At 34.5% G+C, this 25,313-nt stretch overlaps 1 protein-coding gene across 1 annotated transcript in view; it reads left to right on the forward strand.

Annotated features, from left to right (window-relative positions):
- The first annotated feature begins 2,702 nt into the window (after positions 1-2,702).
- Positions 2,703-25,313, forward strand: part of Adgrl4 (adhesion G protein-coupled receptor L4) — a 108,596-nt gene continuing 85,985 nt past the window's right edge. Inside the window, exons 1-2 of the mRNA XM_042682767.1 lie at positions 2,703-2,963; positions 4,292-4,441. Of these exons, the coding sequence (XP_042538701.1) occupies positions 2,942-2,963; positions 4,292-4,441 (172 nt within the window). The 5' untranslated portion in view covers positions 2,703-2,941. The remainder of the gene's footprint in view (positions 2,964-4,291; positions 4,442-25,313) is intronic.

A 25,313-nucleotide genomic window follows, 5' to 3' on the forward strand; every position in this document is an offset into this window, starting at 1 on the left:
GAGGTCAGGCCCCTTGCCCAACAATAAAAAAAAAGAAAAAAGTTTTACATATGACAATAGGAGATATACTTTAAATTCAAATATCACTGTTAGGTGTGAGCATTTTATTATGACAGTTCTACAAAATTAATCTATACTGCTGACAGCCTTATAAGTCCTTCAGGAAAATAAAAGAACAAAACAAAGTAACGGGATGATAGTTAGCCATTCTATTGACAAGGACAGTAGGGAAATGGAACAAAATTAGTATATTTACAGAACAACCTCTAAGACCATAATCATATGGTTTCTCTCAAATGGTATAGTAATGCACCACAGAAAACTGTAAACAAGATGCGTCTCTTCAACCTTATCAATCTTAGCTCTGAAAGTAAAAGCAATGCATAAAATTAATCTCAGCTGGCAAAAAAGGAAAATAGTCAACAGAGAATTGGCAATTTTAGTGATATGGATTATTATTATGAAGTTTTCAAAAGTTATTTCTTTGAAGTAAAAACATAATATTGCTCTCGAAAATATGGCTTTGTAGTGAATATGAGAAGGTACGCTGTTAATGATAGAATTCTATAAGGAATAAAAATAAAATGAGCAATAATTATAAAAACAAATCTGACTATAGTCTTTTAATGGAAATATCAGCATTTTATCTAATACAGACCAGATAATGAACACTTGAGATACATTTTATGTATTTTACTTGTTTATAATCAACATCAAAAGTGCCTATATTATAGAAAATGTGAACTACTGATACTGGAATCTTATTTTTATCTTCTAAATTAGTTAGGTAAAATGAAATTTTGTGTCATTCGACATTAGAATACTTTCAATTTAATACAACAAAACAGAAGTCATCTCTCTTTTGCATCAAAGCTAATCTTCATCCTGGCTTTCCTGTCAATGGTTCTAAACTTTTGGTACTCATACAGCTAGAAGACTTTCACACTTAGTCTCAAATATGTCCTTTACAATCTAGGCAAACATCAAATTTTGACCTTAGTGACCTTACCAGACCATCAATTTGGTTCTTATCTAAACCTTTCTAGATTGTGCCACACTCTTCCCACTCCTAACATTCCTACTCATGTTGAAGCTGTTGGCAATTTCTGGGACTACTCTTAGTCTATTCTTGCTCTTTTGTAGTTGATATTGCCTTAAAATGTATGATTTGGACTGTTGTTGGAATTTTCCCACTGAATTACTATCTGGCTTAAAGAAAGAGAAAAAGAGGAAAAAAGGAAAGAAAAATATTATCAAAAATATGTTATCCTATCACAAGCATTCAAATCATCCCTTCAAACTTCCATAATATTACTATTTAATGTTCCACTTTCTTGGAGTACCTTTCCAAGGGCAGTACCACTCACTGTAGAATGAATATAGCAGGGACTTACAACAAAGCAGCCTACCTAGAAATCAAGACCAGCCACATATTCTAGGTATCACACTGAGAAACGTGCATACCCACTCTGTGACCCAAATGATTCAGGTACTGCGGAGTCAGTCTCATTAACTGTTCTTCCCATCTCAAATTAAGCTAGAAAAGCTCTAAGAAAATGCTATCAGGAGCCAGGGAAATATGTCTCAATGTAAGTACTTGACCTTTGTGTCTTTGTGACTTTTTTCAGTTGTTGTTCCACTGTTTTGTAGCTCCATAGAATGCAGGGGCCACAGCTGTTCATCTTTGGGACAGTGCTCTCTGTACCAAGTAGATACAGTCAATATTCAATGAAACATAAAATTAAATATTAAATTAAATGTTAAATTAAACATAAGGATGTGACAAAGCTGTGCCCAACTAGTTAGAGCAACAATGACTTGAGCTGAGACAGGGCATGAAGAAAAACACTTTGCTTTAAATTCACTTTATTAACACACACAATATAATTTCTTCAACTTATATACATCAGTGGTCTGGATTTATGTGTCCAGTTGGATGAATTTTGGTAAAAGCATGTACTCAACGCGTTCATCATCTCAACTAAGATAGAATATTACCATTACCTTTAAGTTTTTCCTTTGTGCCTTTCTATGATCTGTACCTCAGCTTCCCCTAAAATCAGGCAACCAACCATCTGCTTCTGTCATTGAAGATTGTTATGCCTGTCAGCTATTTTTAATATTTTAGCTAGGCTCGTTACATGTTCCAACCTGAAAGATATTTCTATAAATCAAACAATATAAGGAACATACAAAAGGAAAATGTATATGCCAGATAAATTGTTCTGGAGATTAGGATCAAGACCCGCTTTTACTTCAAATTTCATTTGAAAACGAAAAACAGTATTTCGTATTTCATTATTTGTTTTATTCTGGAAACCTGGCATTATTGTTTGCTTGAATTGTTTGGTTGGTTTGATTATTTTTTTTAGTTATTTTAACCTCAGCTCTAATCTTCACACCTTAGGAGCCCCAGTCCTAGCAAGGTAAGTACTGAAATGCCTGGACTCAAGTTTCTGGTCCCATTGTTTTTAATGGATATAAATGAAGCGAATAGAGAAGGCTGTATTAGGGACATTTTGGGTGCCAAGGAGGGTCCCTAAAGCCTTTTTTAGTTGTGAATGCTTTCCCAGGACAGACACTCCCTAGGCTTGGGGAGAATTCTGCTCATTGGTTACAGGCTGCACTCTGGAAGCAGAGCCCAGGATATGTGATTCCTACTTCGGGGTGGGTCTGCAATCATACTGGTGGCTACCCTGCAGGGAAGGGAGCCCAGGTGGCCTGGGGAAAGGGGCTGGTGGCCGGACGTGGCCAGCAGACTCTGGGTTTGACACACACACTCTCACACAAAAGAGTCCGGAAAGTGTCCCAGAGGAAACCGGTGCGTCAGAGGGAACGGAGCCGGGATCCTGAGGCGCCCGCCCAGCTATCCTGGGAACGGACCTGCACTGCCAGCCTCCCACCACCACAGCCACCGCCACCTCGCCACCGGTCACCACCAATGAAACTCCTCCAGCTCCTAGGTGAGTGCCTGGAGCCCCTGGTCCCTGCAGGGGTGATCCTTTGTAGGGAGCAGGATTGTTTTTACTCCCTATAGCTCAAGTGGCAAGTGTGTTTGGCAAAAGGCTAGGAGGAAAGTCAACTTAGTATTACTCAGGATGTTTTTCCCCCTCGGCCTTCCAACTTGGGAGCTGAATAATCTAAGCTCAGAACTGTTGCCTTTGTGTTCCTCTTAAATCCCTCAAACTCAAAGTCCCAGACTTTGATCTTTCTTGTGATCTCCCCCACCAAAACTTGGGAAATCCAAACCATTAAACACTTGGGGGAGGTTTCCTTATGTAAAGGCACAGCCTGCCTAGACTTTGGGTTCAGGAAATATACCACCAATTTGATTGTACTGTGCAGAAAGAAAATAAATCGCATCTCTGAAGGGGAATGTGTTCTGGTGTAGATGGTGTGTATATGTGGACTATGTATAGTCTAATATAGGCCTGACATGGAGAATTTAATGTTTAAGAATCTCTTGGCACAAGAGAAGGACAATTTATCTCAAATGACTGTTTTTGGAACAATGACTTCACATGATTCATAGCTGTTCATCCCCAAGCAGGCAAGGAACGTCCAATGCTTTTTCTTATCTTTTCCTCACAGTCTACACAGTTTCATTTCCAATCTTATTTTCAACAATTCCGAAGGAAAATTTCTTTCCTTACAATTCCGTTGGTTGTACTTGGATGTTTCGTTTCTGAAGGATCAGTCTTTACGCAATATGTTGAATTGTGCTTTAATTTCCCCAAATTCAAGGAAGATCTAAGAGAATTTTGTTAGGAAAATAAAATAAAGAATTAATCTCCTGAATTGATTGCATCTTTTCTCCTGGATGTTAAATATTGTTTTACAATAACATAAAAATTTGACTTTGAAAGAACTCAATCTGTAATCTGCCTTGCTTTTTTTTTTTTTAGAAAGTAAACAAGCAAACGAATAAATAATTCTCAAGGAGACAATTAGCATCTGCTTTTGAAAAGGATTTCACTTTAGGGCAAAGAATGATGTTGGATCATCATGAGACTATGGTTTTAATTATCTTTTCTTTTATGAAGCTGGAATTTTTACTGTATTTTCCTTAGTTGAAATTTTCTAAGTAACATTTGAATTTTTTTTTAAAGAGCTTTAATCATTTTGCTTGATTGCTATTGTGCTATTGTATAGGTAAATACTCCCTGGGGAAAATTTTATAATGCATACGCTTAGGTGTAAAGGAAGAGAATATTTGTATTTATTGAACTCTAACTCAACAATTTGGAGGGAGAAAGTTTTTTTGAAAAGATGTATTTCTTTATTTTATTAGTGTGTTTCTCCACTTTGTTGAATTGTTCCCATACTCAAAATTGCACCAAAACACCCTGTCTGCCAAATGCAAAATGTGAAATCCGCAATGGAGCTGAAGCTTGCTACTGCAATGTGGGCTATTCAGGAAATGGTGTCACCATTTGTGAAGGTAAACAACCTGCCTTACATCTTTTGATCTTATTGTAAAACTAGTCTGATGAACTTTCTTTTCTGTTCTCCACAAATTATTATGTTTAGGTTAAACTTTTAGAGTTCATGCTATGGAGAAAAATAAAAGCTGAGCAGACAAATAATGAGTTTGAACTTCCTATATCAAAAATTTTTATGCTTCACTACAGATGTTTTTATATGCTTTTTGGTGTGAACATTAAAAATAATTCTGTTTAAGCTGGAAAACCCAGGAGCAAAGAGCAGAGTCAGGGATTGTGAGAACAAGAACAGAAGATTCCTGAAGTCCATTATATACTGATATATGAGATACTCAGATAGTTTTGGTATTTTACTACCCACACATAAAGACAAAATTAAGAGTTTTGAGATTTTTCTCATACATACTATAAGTGTAGAAAATGGAGAGAGAACAGGCTTATAATACATACACTCAGAGAAGACTGGGGCAGAAGAATTGTGACATAGGAAGATCCTGTAAGAAAAAAAAAAGAATAAAAAGAAAGAAAAAATAGAAAAGGAAAGGAAAAAGAAGGAGAGAATAGAAGGGAAAGAAGGGGAGGGGAGGGGAAAAGGAGAGGGGAGGAGGAAGGGGAGAGGAAGTGGAAGAGAAAGGAAGGAAAGAAAGAAGGGAAAGGAAGCAGGAGTATGAAACACAGAAAGAAATCAATTTTGAAAAGACATTCTTTCCTGAGGTACATTCTTTTCATAGAACTGTTTGAAATAACATGTACTTTTTCTAACTAAACCAGAAAATTATTCAGTGTAACAATTGCATATACATAGTTCTTTATAACATAAACAGATTGATCTCATGATCCAATTTGAAAGCATCTTTTAAAAGATGAAATATACAGTATATATTGACTAATGTTCATCATAATCAGATTAAAAATGTACAGCAGAGCTATGGTTTGTTTAATAGTGCTTTAGAACAAATGTTTCTGTCTTTACATGCAGCCAAAATGTGTAATCTACTATTGTGTAAGCACTACATAACTCTTTCCATAAACACTTATAAATTTTATTTATATTTAATTGAATGGCATAATGGAAAGTTAACAGCTGACTGATCTTCAAAATATTATATGAGATATATTAATATGCCTCACTTCAAACTGGACCATAGTACTCTTTGTTTGCTTGTTGTTGTTTTTTTTTTTTTTTTTTTTTGGTTGGTTGGTTTTAGTGCTAGTACTAGGGCTTGAATTCAGGGCCTCACACTCTTGCTTAATTTTTTCTTCTCAAAGCTGGGATGCTACCATTTGAGCAATGCCTTTTCTTTCAGTTTCTTTGCTGGTGAGTTAGAAGAGTCTCAAGGGCCTTTCTGTCTGGACTGGCTTTAAACCAAGATCCTCAAATCTCAGCCTCCTGAGTAGGTAGGCTTGTAGGTGTGAGCCATCAGCTCCTTTTTTTCTTTTTGTTTTTCTGTTAGTCATGGGACTTGAACTCTGTGCCTGGCTAGCACTCTACCACTTGAGCCACTTCTGGCTTTTTCTGTTTCTGTGGTACTGAGGAATTAAACCCAGGGCCTCATGCATGCAAGGCAAGCGCTCTACCACTGAGCCACCTTCCCTGCACAGCCACCAACTCCTGACTACAACGTAATACTTCTTAAACAACAATGAGTTTTTACTTAGATATTTGTCATTAGTGTCATTATTAAAGTCAATAAAGTACAGAAAATGTTTTTATTAGGGGACAAATAGTACTTTCAGACCTTTGGAGTTACATTTCTTTTCTCAAAATAAAATTTGCACTGGGAATTATTTTTTAAGTTTATATTAAACTTAAATTCCTCTTCAACTTAAAGAATATCACATGTTCTTTTTTGTCAGTCAGGGCTTGAACTCAGGGCCTGGGTGCTCTCCCTGAATTTTTTTGCCTCATGGCTAGCACTCTACCACTTTGAGCCACAGATTCACTTCAATTGAAAGGTATACTAAGTTCAGGTGAAATAAGATGCAATACAGTGTACAAAGGAGAGCCAGTCATAGTTTTTTGTTTTTTGGTTTTTTTGGTCCATTGTGGGGTTGAACTCTGGGCCTGGGCGCTGTCCCTCAGCTCTTCAGCTAGCGCTCTACCACTTGAGCCACAGCACCACTTTCAATTCTGACATCAAATATCTGAAATGAAAAGGGCAGGTACTACCTTTGTTTATTATAACATTATTGCTGATAATACTAGTTTTGATGGAGGTCCAGACAACAGTCTTTTCTATGTGAGAGAAACAGGATCTTGAAAGCTGATGTAGATTTTCCTGCACCCCAAAACTAAGTGGTAGAGTCAGAACTCAAAAACTGAGATTTCAACCCTCTTGTTATTACTAAACATTAACATATTTCTGACTGGAATAATTAGGGTAGTCCAAGCTTTTGGAAAATTGGTAGGAAAAGGTCATTTTAATAAGAGTTCATTATTTTAATAGCTATATTGACATAACAGTATTTTTGGTTATCTTGATGTTTATGAGCATTATACAAAAGGAATGGAAAGTCAGCACAGTGCTTCACATCTAAACTCCCAGCTACTTGGGATGTGTTATCAGGAAAATTATGATTCAAAGAAAGCAAAAAATTAAGGAAATCAGTCCCAACAGAAAGCCAGCCACTGGTATGCACCCATAATTCCAACTATGTAGGAGTTAGATAGAAACATCATATTCTTCAGCTAAGCCAAGGCAAAAGTGCAAGGCTAGATCAGAAAAGAAATAACTACAACAAAATGGACTCAGGGATGGGAATGAAGTAGTAGAGCAATTGTAAGTGCAAAGCTCTGAGTTCAAACCCCAAAACCAGAAGGAAGTCAGAACAGAAAGAAGAGTGGAAGGAAGAAGGGGAAAACTAAGGAAACGGAGAAAATTGTGAAGAAAAATATTAAGATACATTTAAAAGTTTTGAAGCTGTTGATGATATTTGACTCTAAAAAGAGGTCATTTTAGTTTTGAAACATATATTTCTCTTGCTATTCTTTATGGGTTATTTCACTTGGTAAGAAATTTTCATGAGAATATAGGAAGTGAGAGATAGCTCATCTTCCAGAAACTTTATGAATATCTAGAACATAATATTGTAACAGTGACTGTAACATGACCTTCACTGTTGTTCTTTAGAATAAAGCGAGCTATAAGAAGTCACAAAGAGGAATAAGTGGAAACATACAGCAGAGGGTATGTGGATCTGAGAACAGATGTGAGAGATAGTCCCTCTACTGTCAGATAACACTTACTACATACATGAGACTGTGTTGGGAGTTTCATGGAATCAGAGTGAGAAAAGCATTGCTCCAAGGGTAAGGGTAGGAACTGTCAAATATTGACATAGCGTTTTACATATGTATAAATGTCTTTGCATAGCTTGGAACATGACTATTATGAAAAAACATCACAAGGAAAATAATAAGGTCCTGATAGCAACACTGGAAAAGACACATTTTCCATTTCAAAAGCAGTTTTCATCAAAATCTAATAAGCATAGGCTGTAGAACTCAACTGGGAAAAAGTTATAATAAACTAGAGAGCAAACCATATCACAATAGTGGCCGACGAATTATAAGAATTGACCTGTGGATTCAGAATGTGCATGATGTGCCAATTCAAACAATTCACAAGAATTGCTGAGGACAAACTATTGCTTACATAAAATTTATCCCTTAGTAATAAAAAAAAGCTGTTCATCAAAATAAGCAAACTAATAGATATCGGAATAAATGTGAGGCATACAAAGTGTGTGTGCAGATAAGTGTTATGTGTATTTGCACATCAGATCACATAATTAACTATACTTTCTAAACTTTATAAGTAATAATTAAAGATTTCAATATTTAATGAAGTTATCATTTCCACAATAGAAATGTAAATAGAAATGCATTCTGTTTATTTTAGTACTGCATTTCTACACTATTTCACCTTTAACTTTGATACATAGACACACAGGTTAAACAGTTCTAACCCAAAGATCTAAAATATAAAATGTTCTACCATCTATAGCCTTTTGAATGCCAATGTGATGTCACAGTAATAAATTACACATACTCATATGATATCATACAATATGTTGGAGATCACAAATTACATTGCAATTTTATAGCTGTGGAACTTCTGGGAAATAACATACCAAGAATGAAGAATGAACCAAAACTTCTCAGTTCAGATAACCATGGAGAAGCAATGTTTCACAATAACCTCTATACCTCTCCTTTTATTGTCTTAAGCCTTCCCATTGGGCATCTTTTCATACATATTTCAGTTATCATTCTTTGCCAGTTCTCATAGTTCATCTGAAACTTTTCTCATCCTTTTACATTTTATACTTTTTTTCCTACCTATCACTGTTTCTAGTTTACCTTACCCCTTTTTATTTTGTGTCTTCCTTTTGAAGTCCTCAGAATGAATTGGCTTTTGATTTTTTGCTAATACTTAAAATATTTGAAAAGTTGAAAAATACATATTTCAATAATATTACATATACATTTTGGTCCATATATAATATATACGGTGAAAAATTCCTTCAGATTTTTGTGAGTACATGTATTTTTTGCAGTAACATTTCAGAGGAAGTTAATGAGTGATAGTACTAAATATTTGGAAAAGTACAAACTCCGATATGCTTCTAGATGCTGATGTATGAAACATGTTCATGTCTTGTACTTGTGGGGGGTTTCTTACATAGGACTGGAAATGCAATTTATTTAGGAAAAAAATTATCTAACTTAACTCAAGAATTCCATTCCAGGACACACAATTTCTGTGAACCTCATCCAAATAAATCAAGTACCTTTGCCAATTCCACAAAATTATTTCCATTGTACTAGAAAAATATGACCTCTTTCCTCTTCTCAAGAAGGGTTGTACAACAGAGAGAACAAAACCTACCATAATAATTTGGTGGAATTTCCTCAGAAATATCCACTCTGGAAGATTACAAATTTTATGAATTATTGAAAGAAACAAATCAAACAATAAACTATTGTGAAAACATTATATTAAAAAGAATAAAGGGAAAGAGGGTTTGTATCATTTGAACTTTTCTGGTCAGTTCCAGAGTTTTATAAAGACCAACTTTCTCAGAACTGATTTTTCCGTGTCAATGTTGCAAAGTCTCAGGAAAGTTTCACATTTACTTTTTTGTTGATCTTACAAGGCAACGAAACAATTAATGACATAATAATTAGGTATCTCTTTTTTAATTTTTTAAATTTTATTTTATTGTAAAGATGATCTAAAGAGGGGTTACAATTACATGAGTAAGGTAATGTGTATATTTCTTGTTGAGCAGTTACCCCCTTCTTAGATAGTGGTTCTCCCGCTATCTAATTAGGTTTTCTTAAGACTTTCAAAGGTTTAGTATGAACACATGATTTTTATTTCTTTTTTCTTTTTCTTTTGGTCGAGTGGCTTGAACTTTGGGCCTGGGTGCTATCCCCCAGCTCTTCAGCTCAAGGCTAGCGCTCTACCACTTGAGCTACAGCGCCACTTCTAACACATGATTTTTATTTCCCATGATCAGTTATCCCAAATAATCTATGATGAAGCATCATAAAATGTTTCCTTTCACATAAGCATTAGTTATTTTTAATCATTTTCTAATTAGTAACATTGTGATGGAGTTATTGCTTGTCTAAAACCAGAAAATTAGTATTAACTAATAGCACAGTGATGAAACTAGTACAAATGAACACAGAGCTTCTCAGTTCTAATTTCAACAATCAGTAATCCAAAATTCTGTATTAAATTCATTTTTAATTATATTCTTCACAGTATATTTTCAAGTTCGGCATCAGAAATACTATCTGAGTTAGGATGCAGATTTTTTCCCCCAGGTGAAAATATTGCTCTATTTTAGGCTAAACATCAATTTACAAGTTGAACAGACAAGATGATCTTAGTATATAAACACGTGCCCTATAATAAGTGTTGATGGTAAAGGACCAATGCAATAAAATGGAATATTATTTTGTATAATTAGATTTTATTTTGCATGCAAAGTGAACATGGGACCTATGCCACCTAATAGTTTCAGTTTAATCATCTCTTCAGTAGTTGCTAAGATATTAAATTAAGAAAAAAGTCATATCCTGAATGCACAAGGCACTGGGTTTGATTATCAGCACTGTAAAGAGAAGAGGAAAGGGAGAGGAAGAGAAATGGAGAGGGAGGGAGAGGGACAGGGAGAGATGAGAGAGGGAAGAGAGAGAGAATTATATCACTTAATTGTGAAAGCTGAAAAATTCTAGGCTATCTGCCAGATATAGAACCAGAGAAGCCAGTAAGATGACCTAGTTTTGCTTTGTTCTTCATTTGTTGAGATGAGGTCTCCTAACTGTGTTGACATGACGAGCTCTGAACCTCAATTCTCCTGATTTCCACTTTCCAAGTAGCTAGGATTACTGGTGTGAGTTGCCACACCTGTCTTGCTTTGTTTTTTATAGCTCTGCTATTGGATATGTTTTAGGATTTCAGACTACTCTTCAGAACTGGAGACTTTTCTTTGTTCTAAGAATGTCAGTTACCAGCCTTATGTCCCCTTACAATCCCCTTACCAGCCTACTACACAGACATGATTTCTGCAGTAAAGTATTTGCCTACTATTTAAACCACTTTACAGTTATTTTTTTCCTAAGTAAGTTTCAGATTTATAGTTTAATAAAAAAGGTACTACCGAGGTTAATTTTATTGCTCTTTGTAAACTAAATACTATTCTAAGCACTTTACATGTATTTGTGAATTTAATCCCAGTAAGTCTCTAAAGTAAGGACTAGTATATCAATTTGTGGATTATGTATGGATTAAACAAAGAATTGCTTCAAATAGTTCTATAAGGTAAATCTACAATAAAGGAAATTAAACCTAACCAAGGTAAAAATAAATCATATTCATTCTATATACACCTTATTTATTCTTTCCTCTACAATAGTATAAGAAATATATTAAAACTTCCCACCAATAAATGCCCTGAAATTAGAATGTTTGTAAGTTTTAATATCTTGATGAAATTCACAAATGATTAATAGCTGTTTAACTCTTTTCTATCTACCCATTAAGCCAAATGAAATGACAGTAAAAGAAATAGAATCAGGGCCTGGAAAGTATCTCAAGTGGTAAAATGCCTTGAACTCAAGGCCCTGAGTTCAAACCTAATAGCAGGACAAAACAAGAGGGGAAAGGAATCAGTGGGGGATAAGAGGGAATAGGAAAAGGGATCAGAGGTAGGCCATGAGGATCCACACACTAAGAGTGATTCCTTCTGCAATCTATAAAAGTGAATAGCTGCTTAGTGCATATAGGGGCAGGTACAGAGAAGTGCATAAGAGCTCAAATTTTAAAAATATACTTCTGTCTTCTACGTAGTTGTCCAAAGGTGTTGTCATTCAACAAAGTAGTATATGAATGCAAAGAATTTTGAAAAATGTCACCCTTTTCATCATTCTCCCCCATCCCTACCCACACCACCTCTGCCCTCAATCTTCTTTTTTGTTAAATTGTTATTGTAGAGTTGGTATACAGAGGGTTATGGTTACATGAATCAAATAATGAGTAATGAGTACAATTCTTTTTGAACCATGTCTCCCCTTCCATCTCTCTCTGCTGGTTTTTCCTTCCCATCCCCACCCACAAGATATCAAATTCATTTTCCACATAATGTTTAGTGCATATTACTGTTGTATTTGTTCACTCTTGTTCCACCTTTTATGTGCCCCCATTATTCTCCCAAAAACAAAGTAATAAATAAGACAAAAGGAAAAGAAAACAAGACAGTGACAATGGCAATTAATAAATGTCCCTTGTTTCTTTTTTTTGGAGTTCATTTCATAGAATACTATCTTATATGATCATCTGCACGTAGCTATTGATTCTTTGTTCACCACTCCTATGCATATCCTCCTTTGGCCCCAGTATGTGAATGTCTTGATTCCTATATAATTTATCATGCATATATCAATATTGTGCATATAGTTATAATATATAGATATATTATTTAAATCAGTCAGTATGTTTACTTGTAGATTTATAGGCACATTCTAGTTACCACAAATCAGGGGAATCATGTAGCCTATGTTTCTTTGGCTCTGGTTTACTTCACTTAATATAATTTTTTCCAAGTCTTTTCATTACAGATGGTACTATATCATTCTTTATGATGGATGAGTAAAATTCCATTTATATATATCCCATTGTATATTTTGACATTATATATATAATTGAATTATAATCATCAATTAGAATTATATATATATATATATATATATATATATATATATATCTCACATTTTCTTGATCTACTGAGGGATATCAAAACTGAGATTTTTAGCTAGGTGCCAGTGGTTCATGCCTGTAATCCTAGCTACTCAGGAGGCTGAGAGCTGAGGATCGAGGTTCAAAGCCAGCCTGGGCAGGAAAGACCTGAGACTATTATCTCCAATTAACCACCAGAAAAAGAGAAGTGGCGCTGTGGCTCTAGTGGTAGAGTGCTAGCCTTGAGCTGAAGAGTTGAGGTACAGCACCCAGGCACAGAGTTCAAGCCTTACCACTAACAAAAACAAAACAAAACAACAACAACAACAAACCCTAAAAACCTGAGATTTCAGGAATGTGGACAAAAGGGAATTCTTTTGCACTATTAGTGGGAATGTAAGCTCATTCAACAGCTCTGGAAAACAGTGTGGAGTTTCCTTAAAAGACTAAACCTAGGAGAGCTCTATGTGTAGTCTTTTGAAGAACCTCCAAAGTGGTTGAACAAGTTTAGATTTCCACCAGCAATACAATAGGGTTCCCTTTTGGCCACATCCCCTCCAGCATCTGTTATTAGATTTCTTTATTATAGTCATTCTAACTAGAGTGAGTTGGAATCTCAATGTTGTTTTGATTTGCATCTCTTTTATGGCTAGAGAGGTTAAGCATGTCTTCATGTGACCATTGGCTATTCTTATTTCCTCTTCAGAGAAGTCTCTCTTTAAGGCTTTAGCCCACTTATTTATTGGGCAGTTGTTTCTTTGAGGATTAGTGGTCCCTTATTTGCACTAGTCTACGTCTAGGATAAGCAGAAGAGTTCAAAAGCTATGTACATATGCACATATAACCTGATGCTAAATGAAATGAATCCCAAGATAGGGACACAAGAGATTTTATCTTTCTTGTTGTTCTTCTCAATGTATTTATAATGTACTATGTGATTTTTTTTTGTTTCTTTGTATGTTCTTCCCCCATGGTATAACCCCTGTTGTCACTGTATTTGATTCCAGTGTCCTGCATCTTGTATATACATTCTAATTTGGGGAGGGGAAGGGAGATAACAAAATGCTGAAATGGGGATACGGGATGACCCAATGTAACAATAAGATGTACAAGACACTATGTTGAAAATAAACTTTACAACTTTGGTGCAGTGGGGGAAGGAAGGAGGGGATTTGAGGAGTTGGGGAGGAAACAAAGGCAGGTGTAAGAATGCTCGATAGGAAATGGACTCATTACCTTGCTCATGTAACTGGAACCCCTCTGTACAGTATCTTTACAATGAAGAATATATTTTTTTTAAAAAAAAGAATAATCATAGAGCATCCCTATGACCCAGCAATCCCACTCCTGGGTATTTATTTACTCAATGGACCACAAACCAGGCCGCAATAAAGCCACCGGTATGAGCATGTTCATTGCAACTTTGTGTACCATAGCCAAGATATGGAATCAATCTTCTTAATTTTGTACAAAATTCATTGAATTTTGAGTGCATTCTCCCCTCTTCCTCTCTTTATTCCTCTATCCTCCTCCTCTTGATCTTCTCCCACACACTTTCAAGGACCCTTTCCTGGTGTTTATTTTGTTGGGCTGTGAGTTAGCTTTTCTAAGGAATTGCACAGTTTGAGTTCTTACCTGAATCTACCGTATTTCAGTTAATGAACTTATGTACACTTGAATACCACCTCAAAGGGTAGTGCATATTTATATAATTATAAATTAATTCTAGCTTCTACATATGAAATAAAACATACATCTTTTTTCTCTCTGGGACTGATTTACTTCACTTAATGTAATTTTTTTCCAGATCCTTGCATTTCTTTGCAAATAGTACAAAATCATTCTTTCTAATGTATCAGCAAAATTACAATGTGTTTATACACCATATTTTCTTGATCTATTCATCCACTGAGTGTTATTTAGGCTAATTTTTTACCTTAGCTGTGCTGCAATGAACATAGGTGTGCTAGTAGCTTTACTGTATCCTTGTCTGTAATCTTCTGGATAAATGCCCAAGTGTGGAATTGCTGGGTCATAGGATAGTTCTATGTTTAGTTTGTCAAGGAACCTCTGTACTTCTTTCCAAAGTGATTGAATAAGTTTACACTCTCAACTATGTACTAGGATTCATTTTTACCAACATCCACACCAGCATCTGTTACTGTTCATATTCTTGATGATGTCCATTCTAACTGTAGTGAGATAGAATTTCAGTGTAGTTTTGATTTGCATTTACTTTATGGCCAGAGTACCCCATTGTCTCAAACTTTTTTGTTTAAACTCATCTAACTTGTTTCATTATAATAGTGCAAGTATCTCATTTTCCCCATTCTTTTAAACTGATCTCTGAAGCTGGCAGGATCAATGCAGGAGATGTTTTCACCTACTCTTCAGATTTCTACTTAGTCATAAATATGCTAATTCAAAATGTAACCTTAGATTTCTCCCAATATAACCAAGCAGATGCACAAATCACTAAAACTTGGCATATAAATGAAAACTTTTTTCCATGCTTTCTCTGATATCTTCTTACTCCTCTAAAATAAGTTTTGGGGTCAGTCTTCTTAGCACACTTTTCTTTTACAGTGCTACAAGGTAAAGCATTGAAAATGATTAATATGAGAACATTATATTGGAATCACTTGAACAATTAAAATGATTTGAAGGCTATAAAATCATAATTTTTGCATTTTCTTAACTATTGGGGATGTTTAATCATGTTTAAGATATGCGTGCTTCAGAGTATTTCCTCTGAATTGCATGTAGGTATCCACTTTGGGAGAAGGAGCATGATGTGACATCATAATAACCATGTAACTACTGCTACAAAATGTTATCTAATGAAATGTGTTCTTGTGTTGTAATTGTCAAAGAATTTCTGAGTGTTTATGGTCAGCATTTGCTCAGCGAGGCAAGTACTCTCTTCTGGAAGAAACCTATAATTGAGTATTTGTCTTTTATTAGTAGGTATCAAAATGGGGCAAAATAATCATTAGCATATGTGTTCGGGAAAGAAACTGGGCTCTTTCACTATGGAGAATGGTATTGATTGAGAGGTACTATCTAAATCCTATACGGTATCACTTGTCTTAAAGGCCTTTAAAGTTTATTAATTATTAATTATTGTGTTTTGCATGTTGAGTGATTTCATTTTATTTTATATTATACATCTAACTGATGTACATTTTCAGAGTGGGATTGATTTTCTGGAATTCTAACAATGACTAGTTCTTGTTCTAGCTTATATCCTCTGAAACTATCAAAGTATCTTGGATCCAATATACTAAATGTTACAGTTCTAGTGTTTCTTGCCTATGGTAAATTGATTAAGACATTGTGAATGATGTATTTCTACTTGCATGAACTAACCAGGCACTTAGCTTTGGGGTGAGGTTTACATGTTACAAAGGCTGATAAAGCTGGACAACCTAATCCTGTAAATAAAGTCTCATCCCAGATATTTTGCTATAAATAAAGAATACTTATTATAGCCCAGGTGAAAATTTACATTAATTTGCACATAAAAATGCATGTTTGTTTCCTGCATAATAGCCTTGTTTTTCTATTTTATGTTGTATGGTCAACTATGTAAGGCTGAAATTTAAATTGTTTATTGGACTTTTTGAACATGTTCAAAGTTAGGAAGCAGTATATTCTGAGGTTCAGTCAGATGTAACATTGGCAATAAAGTCCCGTGCTGTTCTATTTTTTCACCACTTTGATTCGATTATTCATAGTCTTTAAAAGACCTGACAATTAAGAAGAGTGAGAAAAGGGAAAGTTAGAGGAGAGATGTGTGACAATGTTGAAAAAGGTGACATTAATCAAGGTATTAATAAACAACTGTTAAATGGCACTGCTTTGTGTAACTACTAAAGATAATATAAAATTGCTACTCCTCCTCTGTATCTACACCTCATTTTCTCATTCCTTCAAGATTCACATAGTGGTAGGCACCAGTTGCTCACACCTAATTCTAGCTACTTGAGAACAGGAGGATAATAGTTCAAGACCAACCTTGGCAGAAATGTTTGAGACTATTCTTCACATATAGCTAGGTATGGTGGAACATACTTGCCATCCTAAGCTACGTGAGTACGATATTGGGAAGATCAAAGTTCTGGGCAGTTAAGATAAGTCTTCAAGACTTCATCTCAATGGGTAGAAGCTGAGCATGTATGTCCATGTCACGCTAGATATGATGGGAAGCAATTCCTAAAATTTTATAGTAGGGGAAATACAGTCCAGTGCACACACCCAAGCAAGAAGTGAGACTCTAGCTCAAACAAAAGTAGTACAGGAAAAGGGGTAGATATGTGGCTCAGTAGTAACGAGCACACGGAACTGAGTTCATACCACAGTATTGAAAGGAAATCTAAATATAGCAATGTTGTAAGCCAGGCACAGGTGGCTCATATCTGTAGTAATCCTAGCTACTCAGGAGGCTGAGAACAGAGAATCAAGGTTTGAAGCCAGCTGGGGCAGGAAAGTCCTTGAGACTCTTATCTCCGGTTAACTACCAGAAAACCAGAAGTGGTTCTGTGGCTCAAGTGGTAGAGCATGAGCTTTTTAGCTGAAGAGCTCAGGGACAGCTAAATTCAAGCCCCACGACTGACCAATAAATAAATAAATAAATAAATACAACCTATGCATATGATTTTTAAAATCAGCTTTCTTAATCCCTGTTTTCACTGTAATGCATTGTTACCTCCTCCTTTATTTTTCCCCTACCATCCTTTCCCTCCCCACATCCCCAGCTTCCCCCTCTCCTCCCTCCCTGAAGTGGTAAAGTTCCTTTTCAACATAGTATCTTCTATATCTCATTGTTACAACGAGTCATCCCGTGTCCTTATTTCAGCATTTTGTTATTTCCCTTCACCTTCCCAAATTAGAAAAATGTATAAACAAGATTCAAGGCACCAGAATCAAACACAGTGAAAACAGGGGTTATACCATGGGGAAGAACATAGAAAAGAAACAAAAAAAATCACATAATACATTATAAATACATTAAAAACAGCAGCAAGAAGGATAAAACTTCTTGGGTCACTATCTTGGGGTTCATTTCACTTAGCATCATCTTATATGGTCATATGTACATAGTTTTGACCTTTTCTGCTTGTCCTAGATATATACTAGTTATTGCCAATAAGGGAAACCATAGGACCTATGTTTCTTTGGGTCTGGCTTGGCTAAAGACTTAAAGAGAAACTTCTCTGAAGATGAAATAAGAATGGCCAATAGACACATGAAGAAATGCTCAACTTCTCTAGCCATAAAAGAAATGCAAATCAAAACAAGATTGAGATTCCACCTCACCCCAGTTAAAATGGCTATAATCAAGAAATCTAACAAGAACAGATGCTGGAGGGGATGTGGCCAAAAGGGAACTCTGTTGCATTGTTGTTGGGAGTATAACTTGTTCAACCACTTTGGAAAGTAGTATTGAGGCTCCTCAAAAGACTCTACATGGAGCTCCCCTATGACCCAGCAATCCCACTTTTGGGCATTTACCCAAACAATCACAAACAAGGCCATACTAAAGCTACCAGCACAACTACGTTTATCACAGCTACATTTATCATAGCTAAGATATGGAACCAACCAGATGCCCCGCAATAGATGAAGGGATCAGGAAAATGTGATATATATATATATAGATATAGATATATGAATTCTATGCCTTCATTAGAAAGAATGACACCGCCCGTTTGTCCATTTGTTAGGAAATGTTAAGGCTTGGTCTTCTATTTTTGAGGCTACCTGGCCTATGTCTTTTGAGAGTCTCAAGAGTCATGTTGACTGTGTTAGTTCTTTCTGGATGTTACATATCCATCCTTTTCACAAAAGTTCTAGAAAGCATGAACTCATTGAAACTTAGAAAAGTAAAATCATTGCTTTTAGTCATATTAGTATTTCCAAAGCTTTTACATTAATTACAAAAGCCAAACTTTGGAAATAGATGAAGCTCTATGTATTTATTGTTAAAATATTGAAAATGACATTTTATCTTCTGTACATGAATGTGTACAAAATAAAAGGCTTCATTTTGTTACAATTGGGCCCAAAAATATTTTGTTATTATCAAACTAAATTTGACTAAATACAATAATAGACCATAGACAAACTGAAATGAAAGGATTCTTTTTCTTCATACTTTTAAATCACTTAGAATTTTAGTACTCTCAGTATATAAATAAGCTTATGAAAAGATATTATCTCTATCCCCAAAAAAATATTTTGTCTAAATACAATGGAGTTTTAGATCCCCAAGTATACTTTATCTCTCACTACATAATTTGTTTTCACCCTATTTAGTAGTACTAAAGTCAAATAAAAGTTCACAGGTTTAGGAGAACGTGTGGGAAATGAGTTGATGATCTCTGATTTCACTTCCGGTTTTCTGGTGGTTTATTGGAGATAAGAGTCGCACGGAGTTCTACATCTCATTGTTACAATGGGTCAACCTGTATCCCTATTTAAGCATTTTGTTTTTTCCCTTCCCCTGTCCAAGCTAGAGAAGTATATATAAAAGATGTGGGGCACCGACATCAAATACAGTGAAAACAGAGGAGGAATATACAAAGAAAAAAAAATCACATGGTACATTATAAATATGTTAGGAACAATAGCAAGAAAGAAAAAACTACTTGTGTCCTTATCTTGGGGTTCATTTCGCTTAACATCATCCTATCTGGTCATATGTACATAGCTTTGATTCCGTGTGGCTTTGAACCTTGATCCTCAGATCTCAGCCTCCTGAGTCGCTAGGATTACAGGCGTGAGTCACCGACGCCGAGCCTCTCTGAATGTTTTATCTCAGCTAATTTCTACTTCCTGTCTGTGTCAGATATGATGTTGTATACTGCTTTTTAGTCAACCATCAAACACCAATTTAGTCCCAAGGATCAGTAGTTGCAGTACATTTGTATGTGTTAGTCAGCTATATGGAGACTATCACTGTGTATTGAATTTCATGCATTCACATAAATGTACCTAACATTTAGATTGTTAAAAAATTGAAAAAGCATCAGAAAATTGGGATTTTTCTAAATATGAACATATTAAGGAACTTTCAAAATTAACTTTTGAAGTATTTTATGTTCTTTAACTATTTTACTCCACCACCATTGAGCCTAGATGAAAGTTTCTAACTTTCAGTGACTGTAGTTTCTGCTGTAGTCATGAGGATTGTGAGGGGGAGAAAAAAATATGTGGATAACAATTGGAATACAGAGAAGGAACTCTAGCATCGGAAATAGATGATGGTATTTTATATTCAAGTCAAAGAGTTTTCATTAAAAATGTCATTACCTTGAGTGTCATTGGTCAGACAAGCTCAGTTTCCACAAAGTTCTTTTATATGGGATTTATTTAAAGGTAATGCTATTTTCCATCTTAACATAATTTTTTTTCTGAACCTTTAAGTTTCAGGCACATAATTTATATTACCTAGAAATCCAGATTAGGATACAGCCTCTTTACAATTGTTTAAAAGTTTTCATATAAATGACTGGAAGACAGAATGCTGGAATTATTTAAACCTTATACTTATTCTAAGGAAGAAATTAACACTTCAGTCTTTATTTACCATGGAAAGAGATAATGACTTTCCTTAAGAAGATTAGAATCTATCCAAACATTGTAGGCTAAATATAGCATACAAAGCCTTGTGCCATTTATAAAAATACGATCAGGGAGAAAACCCAGTGACTGAGTTTCTGCAGTGCATTTTTTTAGGTACACAGATTTAATTTAGAGATTATGGTTTGAAAATAAAATTTACTGTATGAGTGTTTTTGGCTGATAAGAAATTGATTTTGTGACCTTGGTGCACATTAATTGAAATATCTGGCAATGTGTCTTGACTAGGTTAAAAAACCAAAATTACTTGGAACCATATTATTCTTTCACATTTAACTCCCAAGTAAAATCACTGCATTACCATTACAAGGAAGGAAACTTTTAGCTAGTGAATGGAGACTAACTCATCCCCCTTCTATTGTATATAGTTTCATGTAACTAACATTATGATTGGTTGTCTTCCTATACTGAAGGTGGAACCCTATAATTTATTATGTTAGAAATTAAATATAGTATTTTATGTTCTAATATTTTAAAATTACATTTACAAAATCATAAATGAGAAAGTACATGTTGTTGAGCATATGGAGACATAAATCAAGATTTTCTGAATCAATTATATTTTACAATATAATTTTTAAAGTGTTAGATAAAAGTACATCCTTAAGTGTCAACCTACTTCATATAATCTAAATACCAGCTTTTTCATAGTTTTTTTTTTCTTCTGACTGTGCTAGCATAGGGGAAAAAAAGATTGCAGAGAAGAATTTAAAACCATTTGTAAAAGCTGCCCCCCAAGATTCTCAAATGCCTATTCTCCATGAGATATTTTGGGCTACATTACTCAAATTAGTCATCTACACAATACATTTTCAATCTATTTGCTTTTTGTATGTTCAACATCAAACTAAAATAGAGACCTCTGCACATTTCAGAAGGTCCAACAGTCAGTCCATACATGTCAGTCTGTTGAGGGATGTCATATTTTTAGCTCTCTACTGAAGAAGTACACATCTGGGTCATACAGAACTTAATAGCAAATATATAATTGAGGTCACATTTAACAATTAAGATTGGAATTTAGAAAGGAATGTGAAATCTTGTGCATTTTTGATCATTAAAGTTGACATGTGCTGGCAACTAACCAAATTTTGATGTGATTAAACGGAAACTAAGATGATTCTAGCACTTGCTTGATAGTTTTACTTTTGTGGAAATTTTGATATTCTGAAATAAGAGCATTACATGTTTTTGTGTGTATCAGAAAGGTTCTTACACTAAGTTTCCTAGTGCCATATGGAAGATAAGTCCTGAAGATTATTTCTGGACCTTTATCAACACAGAAACCTATTAAGAATACTTTGAAAAACTACAAGTCTCTGTTGTATATGCAATGCAGGAAGGCAAACAGATGCTTGATTATAGCATTATGTTTGTTGAACTAATGTTATGTTCATTGCAGCAGTTTCATAATGGAATACCATGTAGAGAAGAATGATCATTTAAATGTGCTTTGGATTCCGAATTTCAGTTTATTAGTAGACAAATATGCCAGAAATTTTTCAGCACAAGCATTAAGTGTTCTTTTATAGTCAACAACCTCTTAATACTTATCTGGAAAAATTCAGATAGTTGTTTTAAGAATAAACGAAGTGTAGTGGTCATCTAAATATAAGCAAGATTTTAGAGAGAAGTCCATAATCAAATTACTATGTTGAGAAAATAAAAGCTCAATCTTATCAATTCTATAAAAGAAACCACTACTCCCTAATTGTGGTCCATAGAACAATAACTACAGTTAATGCCTTCTTAGTTGCAGATAACTTCCTATATTAGCTAGTGAAATTATTCTACAAATAGACAAATATGACACAGGTAGAGAATAAAATTTAAAATAAAATTGTGGTACATGTGAAAACAAAAAATATCATTATTCTTTTTTTCAAAGTTGGTTCCAATAGAATAAACATTAGGTTGGAGCTCTAACACCAAGATATGAGCATCAGCATTTTAGACTTACAAGATAAATATTAATCATTTCAATCAATATTGATCAAAACCTGATAAAAAATAACCCTGTGTATACAGAGTAGGAAGTAGAATTACAGTTTATCATGAGAGACAAAGTCATAAATGATAGATCTCTGCAAAACTGATTCTGGGTTCCATATCCACTGGTTGAACATAGTTTTAATCAATCTAAAAATAATTTTGAACATTAAAGAACATTCTACAGCCAGTTTCTGGTTCATATCTGTAATTCTAGCTACGTCAGAGGCTAAAATCTGGAGGATTATCTTTCAAGGTCAACTCAGGAAAAAAAGGCTGTTAACTAGTAAAACATCAGTCTGGCTCAAATTAAGGTATGCCAGCCTAATGAGCAAGCAGAATAAGCACAAGGATCTGAATTCATACCCCAGTAACTCAGAGAGTGAAAGAGGGACAGAGAGAGGGAGAGAGAGAGAGAGAGAGAGAGAGAGAGAGAGAGAGAGAGAGAGAGGAAGAGAGAGAGAGAGAGAGAGAGAGAGAGAGAGAGAGAGAGGGAGAGAGAAATAAAACAGTTAAAATATTTAATTATAATGGTAGCCATAGAACTAGGCTTCACTAAATGAGCAATTTTACAAATATAAACCAGTCACTTCTGTTGATAGACTTACTCTGCCCACCTCTCAAATTTTGGGAAACCAACCCAAGATCATTTGGCAGAAAGTCTGTGCAAATGTTGCATACATAATAATGACTTCTTTATCCAAATTTTACAAACAACAACATTGTGATCACTTAGCATATATGGAATGAATATTTATCAAATTAATTAGCAAATATATGAAGATCCATTAGTATTTTATTGCTTAGAAACAATAGTGTTTGCATGAAAATTTGAGCAAATTTGTATATTAGAAAAACGTAGGTATTTTTGCATGACTTTAATCAATCTCTCACTGAAGTAAGCTCTTTAAAACTATATGAACCGAGACAAATTATAGCTATATCTATATATGAAACTTCCTTTGCTTATTATTTTGCAATTTTAAAAATGACTTGAAGGATACCATGGATAAACATATTGCAAATATATATGTGTGTATGTGCACATATACATATATTATATATTTATTTGTATGTATATATGTAAATATGTATGTATACACATACAGATACATATACTCATACATATATATACACATACATAAATATATGTATTTTTATGTGTGTATATATATATATATATATATACACATACATACATGGATACCATGAAGACATTTTTGTAGACTTATAAGGATTAAATAATAGGTGCAATTTTGATTCAAAGACTAAAACTTGTGGTTTTATTCCTCAAGTAATCCATCTAAATTCCAGGTAGATTTTTAAGCTCAGAAAAATCATAAGTCTATAGAACAGCTTTATGAGACAGCACTTACCATGACTTTTATGCCTGGGTGAAATGACTTATATTTCTTGACAATAACTATTGAGAGGAATGATTAAAACTACTCCATTATGTCTCTTTGCTTCCATAATGTTCAAGCATTCGTAGGTATAGCCTCTCATCCTGAAGAAAAATTTGGTTGGAGTGAAAATATGTCAATACACTTTCATTGGACTCAGTAAAATTTCCGAGTGATGGCCCAACTTATATCAACTCAAGCTGATCAAATATTTACTCATGGCATTTTAACTCTATATAATTTCTTAGAAACAAACATGATTTGGATCTTTACCTTGTTCCCTAAGGGTCCATTGTGATGAGGTATTGGTCCCCAGGGTGGTATTATTAGGGGGTAAAGGATGATTAGAAGCCTTAGATCCTGGGAGACAGTGTGTGCTTAAAACATTGTGGGACCCAAGTCTCTTGATGACTTGTCCTCCAGAGATGTAAACTCTTCCCACACATTTGTGTTCACCATTTGTGAACGCTGCCAGAATGCTTACCAGAACTGAGCTAATCAGGTACTATACCGTTGAGCCTCCTAAAGTGTGAAAGAAGTAAACTTAGTCTCTGTATAAAGTTAGCTGCTCTAAATGTTTTATCATAGTAATGTAAAGCTAACAAATAATACAGAAACTTCTCCAGCTAAAAATAGTAAGGATGAGCCAAATTAAGAATGGAAAGACAAACTTTGGAAGCTAAATATCAACTTTATGTTCTTAATTCTTAATTAAATTTGAGACAGAGTCTAGCTATGTAAACTAAGCTAGCTTTGAAGTCCTGATCACCTTGTTTTGGCCTCCATAGTGCTAGGACTACAGATATCAGCTACTACATACAGCACAACTTTACATTTCAAAAAGGTAAAACAGACTTTATATGCTTGGAAAATGGTAGAAATCCTTATGTGAGTTTCCTGAGACTGAATCTATTATTATTTTTCAAACTCTCCTTTCAAAAAAAATGATTATCAAGGAAAGGATGATCTATTTAACTTTTCTAAAATTTTCTGAAATATGCAAGCCACAGGTATAATTACATTTGTTTTACACTATTTTTGCTACGTAATTTGGCAAGAAATGATTAGGTTATACTTTAAATTGCTTTGCTTTTAAAGTTGTTAACTTATAATTCTAATACATTATTTATTTCATCCAAATTTTTCAATATTATTGAATTACAGGAATAAAAAATGAGATGGCCATTTTAAAATGCTTTAAGTAATAACAGTATAAATAATGTCCTATCATTAGTCTAAAGATCCATTCTATAGTTAACATAGATTACATTTCTTAAAACGTAAAGCAATAAAGTTCAATCAACTTGGAAGCCTCCACAATAATTTGTCATTTATAAATTCATGTACTACGAATTCAATACATATTTGAGTAGCACTTACAGTACTTCTCTAGGTTAAATAAAAAGACGCACACTGCATACGTTGCTTCTACAAAGAGAAAGGAACAATAAAAACAAAATTATACCGAATGAGTACTTAATGATTTGAGTGGTCTGAGTGTCCAAAAAATATTCACCATGAGGCAATATTGAAACTGCGTGTTGAGCTGGAAATTGGCTACATAAAGCATGTGTTTAAGTCTA

Source organism: Dipodomys spectabilis, unplaced genomic scaffold (genome assembly GCF_019054845.1).
Source record: "Dipodomys spectabilis isolate Male_0828 unplaced genomic scaffold, ASM1905484v1 ptg000002l, whole genome shotgun sequence".
In the NCBI taxonomy this organism is placed as follows: domain Eukaryota; kingdom Metazoa; phylum Chordata; class Mammalia; order Rodentia; family Heteromyidae; genus Dipodomys; species Dipodomys spectabilis.